The 13,023-nt window shown below is 38.4% G+C and overlaps 1 protein-coding gene across 2 annotated transcripts in view; it reads right to left on the bottom strand.

Annotated features, from left to right (window-relative positions):
- Clip4 (CAP-Gly domain containing linker protein family member 4) overlaps nucleotides 1–13,023 on the bottom strand; it is a 57,684-nt gene that overhangs the window by 20,966 nt on the left and 23,695 nt on the right. For both annotated transcript variants that reach the window (XM_076832840.2, XM_076832841.2), the window contains exons 8-11: nucleotides 12,344–12,479; nucleotides 5,725–5,865; nucleotides 2,007–2,096; nucleotides 940–1,083 (exon numbers count right to left, since the gene is read on the bottom strand). In XM_076832840.2, coding sequence (XP_076688955.2) covers nucleotides 940–1,083; nucleotides 2,007–2,096; nucleotides 5,725–5,865; nucleotides 12,344–12,479 — 511 coding nt within the window. The remainder of the gene's footprint in view (nucleotides 1–939; nucleotides 1,084–2,006; nucleotides 2,097–5,724; nucleotides 5,866–12,343; nucleotides 12,480–13,023) is intronic.

The following is a 13,023-nucleotide window of genomic DNA, read 5'->3' as shown; positions in this document are numbered from 1 at the left end:
ATGGTGGCGTATGCCTGCAATCCCAGCAATTCTAGAGGCCAAGACAGTAGGGATTGCAAGGGCAATTTAGTGAGACCCTGTCTCAAAATAAAAAATAAAAAGGGCTGGGGGTATGGCTCAGTGGTAAAGTACCCCTGGATTTGATCCTCAAGAACACACACACACAACTGATTTGGGCCTAAATGGACAAGTTTCTGGACAAGTTTTCTGTTTAAATAAACAAGTAAACTGCAATGGACACAATTTCAACAAGTCTAAATAATTGTTCTGTGTATCCTCACATACAGCTGGAGAAGAGGGAACTGGACCCTTAGCCACTTAGTTAAAAAGTCACATAAGGACAGGCTGCCATTGGCATCTTGGAAGGGGCTCTCTGACCCTGTCCTACATAGTTTTAAACAATAACTTGAGTAAAAGCAGAGAAAACATGCTTTTTAAATATGAAGATGATACAGAAGCATGTGAGAAAAAATGCCATTAATATGTTTTAAGATGGCCAAAGTTCAATACTGCTCACATAAGGATTTTACAGGTAAGGCAACTTAAACATTGCTGTCAGGCCATTTATAACTAAGCAATCTCCTTTTATTCCCTCTTTTAATCCAGTCCAATAGTTCTCTAAGTCTATCTACATAAGAAATGCAGTATAGGAATTTATCTCTTTTAAAGAAGGCTAACAGGCAAGACACAAGAAACAAAATTCAGATGAGATGAAACCCCCAGGAGCAAATTTAAGTGAAAATTAATGCAATATCTTATATCCAACAGCAAAATGAAGAGACCTGGCTTAAGGCCCAGGGGGAGACAAAGAAGAGTGCAAGTAGTTCAATCTGACTGCAGTAAAGAGTTCCTTCTACACATTTAAAAAGAGCAAATCTACTTACAAACAAACCAAGATAAAAAACACCAAGAAAGCCTGGTTGAAAAAGCCATAGATACCAGCACTGGCTCGAGATGGCAGAGAAGGGCTTTTGCTCATGGTCTTCTTGTTATTGCTGCTTGCATTCGCTTTCTTGGGGTAGCTCTGTTTGTGTTCCAAAGAAGATGTAGAGGAGGAGCTGCTGATGGATCCTTGCAGGGTAACTAAAACAGGAACACAAAAGAATACATTCAAGTGCAGAAAATAAGAAGTGGGCCAAGGAGATGCTTTTCTAGGCAAATCCTTCTGAAATGCTCCATTTAGCTTCCTCAACTGTGGATTATCTAATGTTAAATTAAATACCTGATGTCACCCAAATATATTGTAGTTATAAAAGACTTTGGGCACATGCCTATAATACCAGTGACTCAGGAGGCTGAGGCAGGAGGATCACAAGTTCAAAGCTAGTCTCAGCAACTTAGCAAGGCCCTAAGCAACTTAGCAAGACCCTGTCTCAAAATAAAAAATAAAGGACAGAGGCTGTAGCTCAGTGGTAAAAGCACCCCTGCATTAAATCCCCAGTACCCCCCACTCCAAAAAAAAAAAGTTTTTATAACACAAGTAATTGTTTTTTAAGGATTCAACACAATCTTAAATAGGAGGTGCTACTGTATCCATTAATGTTAACTACCTATCTAATCTGACCACCATACTCACCTCTCATCTCAGGTAAATACTGACAGTAGAGTTCTATTTTATTTATATTAAAAAAAATACACAAAAAAATGCCATTAATATGTTTTAAGATGGCCAAAGTTCAATACTGCTCACCTAAGGATTTGACAGGTAAGGCAACTTAAACATTGCTGTCAGGCCATTTGTAACTATGCAATCTTCTTTTATTCCCTCTTTTAATCCAGTCCAGTAGTTCTCTAAGTCTATCTACATAAGAAATGCAGTAGAGAAATTTATCTCTTTTAAAGTACACACTTTATTATGAGGTGCTTAAGAGATTTTCAAGGGTAATTTTTACCATACTCATTTTTCCCTTACCAACTTTAAAACTTAACCCCCATGTAAGCTGTTTTTCTTTGATATTAAAATTCCACCAGCAAATTAAATTTTGAGAAGTTATAAATTATATTACCATCTTTCTCTGTTAAAGTTTTCAATTCTTCACTAGGAGGCAACGAAAGTGCTGATTCAGAAGCACTCTCTTTTTTTGATGTCATCAATCCTAGGACATGAAAATAAAGCACCTTCAGCAAAAGAGAATTTTCTTTAACATTAAACACACAAAAAACTGTATTTGTTTTAAAAACTACATGCATTCCTCTTCATCTAAATCTTATCTTCTTCTGAAAACATGCTGGATAATAAACACAGAAACCAATATTTCACCTTTAGAGGAAAAAGAATGCATTTGCATCCAATATGAAAGCCCCAATTTCATGATCTGCTAAGGATTTCCAAGGAATACAAAGCATGTGCCACCCAGGTGCCTCACTGACGGCTGACACACCCTCTGGTGAGCACATCTGCACCGTGCTGTCAAGTACAGCAAACTGAAGACAGGACATGCAGGGGCCATAGCTCACTGGAACATGCAAACAACTAGTTCACCAATGTTTGCATGCAATTCATTGCAGGAGGTATTCTGTGCAGTGAATTTGGGGTAAAAATTTTTGCCAATTATTATAGCAATTCTTCACTTATGAGAGTTCAGATGGTAAGAAGAGTCCTGTACTTTGTCATTGGTATTCTGAAAATGACTACCCCACTCTACTACACCCTATTCCCACAAAACTTTTACATGGAACAGGGAAGCTCTTAAATAATAATCTGCCTTATTAAGACTTTTGTTTTAACTGTACAGAACTAAATAATTTAAATAGGAAATCAAACGGGCTTTAAGTTCTGTCTGGTAGAATTCTATTTACTTATGAAGCATTTTTAACAAAGAACTGTCCTTGGGACTTTGACTATCACAAGGTACTCAAAGATTAACAAGGCATGGTCCGTGCCCTGAGGAGGTCCTGCTCAGTTCAATATGGATGGCATGAGTAAAATGTGAGAATATTCTTCATGAGGACAGGAGAAGGAGACAGTAACTGCTGCTGTAACCATGAATGAGTGCGCCATCAACAAGGCCATAACACACTGAGATAGGCCTTGAGGAACAAGTGTGATCTTTCCCCAGAACACTGGAGGTACGGTCAGGAAGAATTAAGAATGGAAGCTCAGAATGAAGAGAAAGTAGCTCTTGCAGGAAGACAGATCATGGTAAGTACCTGGCTGAAATAGAGTAGTTTTTGGATGGAGAAGTAAGACTAGATGGACAGGTGTCAGAAGACCTCCCAGGTAAGAGTGCCTGCCTAAGGAATGGAAGCTCTTCGGTAGTGGAGGAGCCTCCACCGGGCTTTAAAAAGGAGGACTGGCCTCAGCAGAGTCCTGGTTATGTAACATTTCTCCAGCTCAAGGTCTAAAAGAAAATCAGAGGTAGAGAAGCTGATTGCAGAAACTTGGGGAAACTATTACAGCAGCCAGGGATGAGGGTCTCAACCAGACACCATAAATGGAATGAGAAGACAACCTGCTGGGTAGATTTCTTATTTTTTAATAATTTAATTATTATGTTTTTCTGTCTTAAAATATCCATTTGGTCCTTTTTTTGAAAGTTTTAATTGAGATCACTGTAAATTCATGTTGTAAAAAGTAATATAAGAAGATCCCTGTACACTTTGTCCAGTTTCTCCAAAGATAATGTTTACAAAACTATAATCCCAAACCAGGAAACTGACCTTGATATAATCCAGTGATCTTACAAAAATCATCCAGGGTTTACTTGTGTGTGTGTGTGTGTGTACACACAACATATGACTCTTCACATCTTCTGTTTCTCTGCTAAAACTGTCTTTCCATTTGTTTCAAGAGAATTCACCCTTAGTTCTTGGAGCATAGTTACAATTATTCTTTACAATTATTCTATTCTTTAAAGTCTTTATGTGTTAGTTGCAACATCAGAGTTCCCGTTTGAATGTTTTGTTTTTGGACAATGAGTCATGTTAAACCCTCTGGAGAATGTTGTTTTGTTGGTTGGTTTTCTTTTGTTTCAGCAGAAATCACAACCTGGTTAGGTTCAGGCTAGAACTTTCTGCCCACCTTCTGTGCGCAGCAGTTCCCATGGCCACTGAGTTTCCAAAATCTCTGCAGTGACATTCAAATCTATTTTATGTGCTGTGCCACCAGTAGTCAGTTGTGCCTGGGAAGTAGTCTATCCAGAGGCCACCACCTTTGGTCAGATTCATACACACCCAACCTGGGAACAGGCCTGGGAGTTCCTGCCTAATATTTGAAGGTCACTCTCTCGAGCCCATCTTCTCATGACCTCCCTGACAGCCCCAGGACACTCCTTCCTCGCATCCTGAGTTCGACACCTCCCACGGTTTTCATTTCCCTACTCTGTCCTACACTCTTCTGAGATAGATTCTGCCTCTAGGGTCCAGCTATGATAAAACAGAGAGAACTCTGGGGACTCCATGCATGTTTTTAGGACCACAGTTTCTCCATTCAGAAACAAGGGTTGCCCTTCCTTGGGATTTTAGGTACCTGCTCACCCACTGGTTGGGGTGAAAGAGAATTGAAAAAAAAAAAAAACTGTAGTGAGATATTTTTAAAGAACGTAATTAAATAGAAAATTATTCCAAGTGCATAATTAAAAGACTAACTATTGTAAAGATGTCAATTCTTTTTAAATTGATTTAAGATTTAAATTTAATACCAATTAAAACCACGGCAGATTATTTTTTAAAAGAAACTTAACTACTTATTCTAAAATTAGTAAGGAAATGTGATGTATAAAGCCCCAAAATAGGCAAGACAATTTTCAAGAATAAGGTGGGAGACTTTCCTCTACTGGATATCAAGATTTATTAATTTTAAATTAAAGCAATTATGAAGTGAATTTTGACACAGCAATATTCAAATAGCCCAATGGAACAGAATAGAAACACCACACCAAGTTTTTGGAGACAATTCTCTCATCACGTTTGAAAGTCTTTCTATTTCAGCTGTTAATGAGTTAACAAATTATTTATTGAGCCCCTAATTCTATGCTATGTGCCACACTGAATAGAAGACAGGATATTCTCACAGCCCATTTAAAGATTAAAATTCTGCCGAGAGAATAAAAGATTTGCACAAATAAAGCAATCAGTGGACAAAATCCAAAGTAATAACTTACAATTGGGAAGCGTGGGTAAAAAATAAGTACAAGGCCAGAGAACAAAGAGATTAGGTAAAACAGAGACCCTGGGCAAGTTTCCTCGGAGAAAGAGGGTTGGGTAAGGAGGTCAAGCCCAGCAAGGACACCCCAAAGCAGAAGTCACACCCGTGCCTAAGACGGGGCTGAAGGAAGGAACAAGCACAACTAGTGCAGAGATAGGGAAAGATTCCGCAAACCGCGGCTCAACAACAGAAGACACTGCAGCAGATGAAGGAGGACTCTGCTGGTGTCCGGAGGTGGTGACAGGAGTCTCTGCATGTCCTTGAACAGGTGAGGAACGTGAAGTGAGCCTTTTCACGCAGGCTTGTTGGAGGTACCAAAGCCAGCTCTGAGTTAGATTATGGGGTGTTAGAGGTATGGAGACAACAGGAAAGGAAAGGGAGGGACAAACCTGAACCACCCTTGTTAGAAGCTGAACCCTTTAAACCTGACTGCGGCTGAGAAACACAAACCTGCAGTTGTACTCGATTCAGGTTTCAGGGCTGGCTAAGGCAAGAGAGCAAAGCAGCCTAGACACTGGGAATCCCAGGAATAAAGCAAAAACACTGAGGAGGATTGCCACCTTTCTGATTTGACCTACCAGTATTCACTTTTGAGGTGACGTGACCTACATCAATTTTCTGGGACCTGATGAGAGGCACGGCTTTCACGGAAGGAGCGTGTGTTATGTTCTTCCTTCGATCTTTTGCTTTGCTTATCTTTGAAAGAGGTGCAAATATACCTAAAAAACAGTAAAGAATTTAGGTCAGTGTTAAACAATTTAAAGCATTTTAAATAAAGGGGCAAGTATAAATGCTTGGTGACATAAATCTGCAAGTTCCTTCTTAGAGCCTAGTATAGGTTCTAGTGAGGGATGGAAAAGCAAGTAAAATGGTACTTGGCCTCAAAGAACTTACAATCTAGTTAAGACTCACACCAGTGATGGTTTAAGAGCCATATAAGAGATAAATAACCAGGTGGTAAGAAACTGGGAGAAAGGGAAATGATTTAAAGTAATAGTGCTCTATTATTTCTAAGCTACCGGCAAATAAAAATGCAGTATATAATATAAAAACCTATTCTTCCATGTCACTTTATCAGGATTTATGTTTTTCTCACATTTTAGCCTTTTATGCCATGTCTTACCTCTCTTCCCAGACTTTATACCTTTTAAAGACAAGATTCAAACATTACTCATCTCTGCATTCCCCACTGTGCCCAATTACAGTGCCTTACATATGGAAGAGATGCATTCTTTTGCCTATAAAATATAGTTTTCCCGAAAGGCCTGGCCCTCAGTTCCTGACAACTGGAAGCAACCCAAAGTGTGTTGAGGAGAGCAGGGCGGGGGCGGGGGCGGGGGCGGGGGCGGGGGCTGCCTGTCTAGGCAGCTGGGAGCACAATGCTCCTTCAGAAAGGAGTCCACAGGACAACAAAATATCCAGCCCAAGTTTACCGGGATGGCAGAACAGGAGAATGCCAAATCTACCTCCAGGGCGTTTAAGAAGAGAAAGTGAGGTCATCATATACGGAGGTCACACTCTTTCATTTATTGTTTACAACCTAACAAATACATATTATGACCAAAACGTAACATAATAAAAACAATTTGTTTTACAGCCAGGTAGAAATGCTCAGGACAGTACAAAAACCGAGTACACTATTCACAGATAAAAAGTGTCCCCTGGATCTCTTTTCTGTTCATCTTGAAACGTTTTCCTGCCTTGGATCCCATACCTCGCCCTGGCTTTCCTGACTCTCCTTCTTTCACTTATTTGCCATTTTTCTCCTGTCTCCTACCCATGAGCTTTTCCTTGTCTCTCTACTCTTCTCAATTCTTACAGCCTAACACACACACACACACACACACACACACACACTCACACTTTAAAGCCCTATGAAACCCTATTGCTGAGGGTTTCAAGACACAAATTGCTGCTCTGGGGATGTAACTTTGTACAATCTTTCTGGAACACAAAAATCCTGACATAATCAACCTTATAGAATTAATTGTAAAGAAATAATGATGCTTAGGAGTGCACAGGAAGATTAAAAGTTTACATTTCTGTAGTATAAGGAGAAGACAGATTTCACAAGTCAAAACCATTTCTAGTTACTAGAATGTCCTAATTTTTAATTTACTACTATATCTCAATCACACTTTCAGAAATTAATCATGAGGAAATAATCCAAGTAGGAGGAAAAGACTGTACACCTAAATATGTCCTTACTGCAACATTACTCGTAAGGAGGAGAAAACAAAGTTGTCTGGCAACAAGATAAATCATATCTGTGAACTACAGTAGTGCCCCCTTATCCACAGTGGACACATTCCAAGATGTTCTGCAGGTGGCTAAAATCACAAGCAGTACCAAACTCTGTATGTATTGAGTTATTTTCTTATATATACTGAGCTCCATAAAGCTTAATTTATAAATCAGGCACAGTAAGAAATCAACAACAGTAATAATCAAATAGGACAAGAGTAACAGTATACTGTAACAGAGGTTATGTAAATGTACTATCAAAACCCCATCCTGTATTGTACTGTATTTTTTGGTCTGTATCTGACCATTGTTAACTGAAGCCACACAAAGCAAAACCAAGAATAAGGGGGACTGCTGTGCTGTATCACCATTGACAAATAAGACAATTATACAATAATATTGAAAACGTGAGAAGTAAATCAAGAAGATAAAAATCAAGTTATATGTTTTATACATTATTAAAATACAATATTACCTTCATTTAAAAAATATTCCATGTGTAGATATAGATAAATAAATGGGAAAACTGAAAATTAACACATATAAAAACAGTATGAATTATTTTTCTAATTTACTTGATTAGTGTCAGTAATATCGTAATAATGGAGTTCAATGAGTTATTTTTTTTTTCGGAATCTCAGGGAAAATATATGGTTTTTCTTTCAAGGTCTGACCAGAAATTTTCCATAGGATAAAGTGTATTTGTTTTTTTAAAAATTAAATATTTTATTCAGTGAATTAAAAAGATTAATATAGCATATAAAACCTCATTTATAGAGCCATCCCTCTTCTTGATTTTTTTTAGCTAAGCAAGAATAAAACAAAAATAAATTTAAAGCAGAGCCTGGACACCGAGTCCACAGCGAGCACAGTGTACAGGTCTAGTTATCCGGTCACTCGGGGCAACCAAAGTTCTGATGAGATTTTCCCTGGATCTTGACAGACAACTTTAAGGTTTAACTAAAAATAAACACATAAAGAAGAATTATTTAAAAAAAAAAAAAAAGGAATGAAGCTTGGTTTAGGGACCCACGCTTGTGCGCCCAGCTGCTAGGGGGACTCAAGCAGGAGGATTGTGAGGCTCTAAAGAAAATAAAAGGGGCTGGGGATGTAACTTAGTGATGGAGCTCCCAGGTTTAATCCCCAGTACCACAAAAAGTTAATAAATTAAATAAAGAATAACAAAAATTTCTAGATAAATATGTCTCCAAAACCCAACACTAAAATATCGAGAAGGAATAAAAATAGTATGAACTCTAAAAGAAAACACTAAAAAGAAGGGGAAAAAAATGTTCAAAGCTTCCATGAAAGGAAAAAGATCAAAGACAAAAGACAGAAAGGCTTTGAAACTTCTAACTGGCAATACTGGAAGCTCAAGAAAGTCGTTGGGAAACTACGGACCCAAGAGACACCGTGCCCACTGCCTGTTCTGTAAAGCTTTTCTGGAACAGTTTACATGCTGTCTGTGGCTGCTTTCTCACTACCGCAGCAGAGGCAAAGCTGTAGCCCACAAGACCTAAACCTCTTTACTACCTGTCCCTTTACAGAAAGTTCACCAAACTCTACATTAGACAATAGAGGATCACCTTCAAAATACTGAGGGAACATGTACTCAACATTCCTTATCCCAAACCATCATCATCATGCAATACAGGATGGTAGACATATTTTTGATTGATTGATTGATTGATTGATTGACTGCAGTACTCAGGACCTTATACATCCCTAGGCAAATGCTCTACCACTGAGCCACAACCCAGTCCTGGTTTTATTTTTTTATTTTGAGACAGGGAATTGCTAAATTGCTGAAACTGATCTCAAGCTTGCTATCCTCCTGCCTTAGCCTCCCAAGCTGCTACAATTATAAGCATGCACTCCCTGCCCAGCAAAATAAACACATTTTTAGAATGGAAAGTCTCAAAACATTTTATTTCTCATGCATCCTTTGTCAGAAAGCTACTGAACAGTAGGCTCCTCTAAAACAACAAGAAAGAAACTGACTTAGAAGAGTAAGAGCAATGAATCTCTAAATACTAAGCCAAAAGATGTCTAAAGCTGGAAAAATCAAGAAAGAGTCATATAAATATACTATTTATAAACATAGATACTAATATAAGAAGATACAGCTAAAGGAGTTGAAAAAGCTTTGGCCGTTAAAGAGCCAGACTCAGAAGGCAGGGAAAGATAAGTCAAAGGAGGGTTTTGATTCATTTAATAAGCTTTAGAATAGAAATCAACTTATCAAACTAGGTTCATGTATTCACTTTGGTAATTATTAAAAGACATTAAACCAGTATTACCACTGAGTACTAAAATTTATTTTAAAACTTCTACAATTAAAAAATAATAATATGTGCTAGAATCAAAAGATCATTAGAAAAAAGCAATCCTGAAACAGACCACAGCATTTATAAGAACTTAATTTGTAATAAAAGAAGGGAAAAGGACAGATTTCAAAACAGGGAAAGAGATACATTGCTCAGAAGAAACAAATGTTTTGGCTTCTGGTTTGCAGGGGAGTCACCAACTTCTCCACCTTAAGTACCTTAGGGAGCCTGGCTGAGTCAGCAGGAAGGGTTACTCCCACCTTCATACATCCAACACAGGATCCCCACCCCAGCAGGCCTTGGTACATTAAAGCAGGACTGACTGCTCTTGGGGTGCTGAGCTGAATCAATACCTTGGAATGATGGGTTTGGTAATCCACATGCAATTTCTAGACAAACTATTTCCCCTAAGTCTGATTTACATCTGCTCTGTGTGTAGCTAAAGGTTTTTGGTCCTGCCCTTAGTCTGCTTGACAGTTACCAGATGAAAACTAAAATTAAAACCTTAATCTTACACCACTAACCAGTAAGCTTTAAGTGAATTATGTAATCACATGTAAAAAAATTAAAATATTCAAAGGAATAAAATACATTGTTACTAATCTTTGGATTAGAAAGAACTATCCATCAAGGAATGAAAGCAATACAACAATTTATAAAGGAAAAGCCTTTTCACTGTGTATAATCAGATACCCCAAAACACTGCAAACAAAGTTCAAAGGCAAATGACAAATTGAGCAAAATATCTATAATAAATATAAGGGCCAATATTCTAAATAATGTATTTTCTAAAACTCATATCAGTTTCTTTTTTTTAAGAAAACACTAATATATCAATTTAAATGGGCAAATAATATGAATAGACAACTGCTAATAACACAAAAAATACATATAGTAAAACAACACATTTTAAATGTTCTATTTTGCCACAACCAGAGAAATGTGAATCCAAACAGAAATTTTCACCAAATTGGAAAAATTAAAGGAAATAGAGCCATTAAAAATCACATTTTCAAGTAATACTTAAAGATTCGGGGAAATTATAACAGGATGTCAAGTAAAGATGCAGAACATGTAACTACTGTATACATGATCCAAATTTTGTGGGAGAAATACTAAAGAGGAAAAAAAGGTACAGGTGATTTTTATTTTCTTCTTTCTCCTTTTTTGTTTTTCAAATTTTACATAGTGAGCAAATTTTGTAAACACAAAAAAATTCTTGGTAGACAAATCCCCAAGGCTCCATCCTAAATGTGACAAAAAGAAACGAGTAATTTTGGTAAATTTATAAGAGCCAGGGGTTAACTCTGTTGAGTGCTTCTATAGAGATGCTGATCCGAGGCAAGGCCTGCAAACTGACTGCACCACTCCTACCTCTCCTTCAGGAAGCCACAACAGAAGTCGGAGTCACTAATATTCATCCTCATGCAGTAAAAACCTCGGCAGCTGGCTGGCTCCCTGGCCTCCTCACCTCCTCTCCTCCTGGCTTGGCTCCTGGTGAATGCCACACCCACCCAGGTAGCCACCTGACACCCAGGCTGTCTGCTCCTTGAGCACTGCCCTTCCCGAGCTTCCCCTCTCCCCAGCTCAGCTGCCAGGCTCATCGTAACCTGTATAGCTCCACAAGGTATGCCGGAGCCTCAACCACTCCAGGTCACTAACTCCAGCACCCCGTGGCCCCTCCACCACATGGAAGTTGCCAATCCCATCATGCTGTCATGGTCCATCTCCCCAGTAGCATCCTCATTTTCCCCACCAGCTGTCCTAGATTCCACCATTCATCATGCTCACTGCTCTCCTAAAATCCTCAAGAGGAAAAAATCCTCTGCCTACTTCCTTCTATTTGTAATTTGAGAAAAAATAGCCCTGGTGAAAGCAGATTCTGCTTAATCAGCACCTATACCCAAACAGTTTAATATGACTTAAGGAAAAAAAAAAAAAAAAACACCTAGTCTTGCATGCTGGTCTAACTCTAATAAGTCTATGACAACATGCTCCCATTTGGCCCTCAGCAGCACCTGGCCACCTACCATAACTTCCTGACCTGGCCACACTCTCCTTCTCCTCAATGAACTTCTTGAATCTCCTCTTTCCTCAAAATTCCAAATACCCTTCCCTCTCCTAATATTAGCTAATGGTCTCATTTCTCAGCTTTTGAAAGGACACCCACAGTCAAAAGAGAATCTCCGCACCTCCCCACCACTTCTCTCCTTGGGGAGGAGAAGCTGTGTCTGATGCAATGCCAGGTCACCCCTAGGCTGGATTCCAGCCTCGTCAGCTCCTCGAGGACTCTCCTCCTGTGACTGCCCTTCCACTCCCACAGCCTCCACTTCTCTTTTGTGTAATTCTTATCAATGTGAATAAACATGCTATAACATCTCCTATTTTTAAAAACTCCTCCCTAAATCCCCATTCCCCTTATCAATCATATAAGTAGTCAGGAGAAAAGTTTCACTTAAAAACTGTAAGAGAGACTGGAGGTGCAGCTCAGTAGTAGAGTGTGAGCTTTGCATGCGTCAGCCCTGGTTCAATCCCCAGCATCATCAAAAAAAAAAAAAAAGTATAAAAGAGTAAAATCTGATTATTTTTAGTTAATCTTTAGTAAGTTAAATAGCATCAACCTTACCATATTTGGGGGAGCATTTAAAGTACTGGACTTTTCCAACACTTCCATTGTTTTTTCCTTCTGGTTCATCTAATTCAATGCCAGCCCACTGCCCACTTGCAAATTCAGTTGTTCCACAAAATCTTAATGTCCCAACCTAAAGAAAATATATATCAAAACAATTTTTATAATTATTAGTAATTCCAAGTGTCCTCCTCCTGACAAATTTACCATAGAAGTCTTAAAAATTTCACTGTCTCAAAGTAGTCTTCAGAATAAGGAACACTAAATGGGACATGAAATAATAATAAAAGAGTTAACTCATCAAGAAGACATAAGAATCCTACGTGTGCAGGCATCCAGTTAGCAAGCTTCAGAGCATGAAGCTCTTTGTCAATGGAACTGAAAGGAGACAGAGACAAGTCCACGTTATAACTGGAGACTGCTCTTCAGTGCAGCTAGAATTAACCAAAATGAAAAATAAGATAAAACAACAGAATAACTCTCTTAAGGGTCCACATTCTCAGACATAGTTATAGGAATGAATACTACTAAAGATTAACACTCAATCTAAATTTAAAAAGCCATGCATTCATAGTCTCCTTGTGTTTTAACTCCACAGACAGTGAAAACCTAATAAATGTCCTGTGAAGGCATTATTTTGGTAAAAGTCATTCTTGACCTAATTATTTGTAGCTTTG

The sequence above is a fragment of the Callospermophilus lateralis genome, chromosome 14, assembly GCF_048772815.1.
Source record: "Callospermophilus lateralis isolate mCalLat2 chromosome 14, mCalLat2.hap1, whole genome shotgun sequence".
NCBI classification, from domain to species: domain Eukaryota; kingdom Metazoa; phylum Chordata; class Mammalia; order Rodentia; family Sciuridae; genus Callospermophilus; species Callospermophilus lateralis.
The sequence above is the reverse complement of the archived record's forward strand: the minus strand, read 5'-3'. Positions and strand labels throughout refer to the sequence as shown.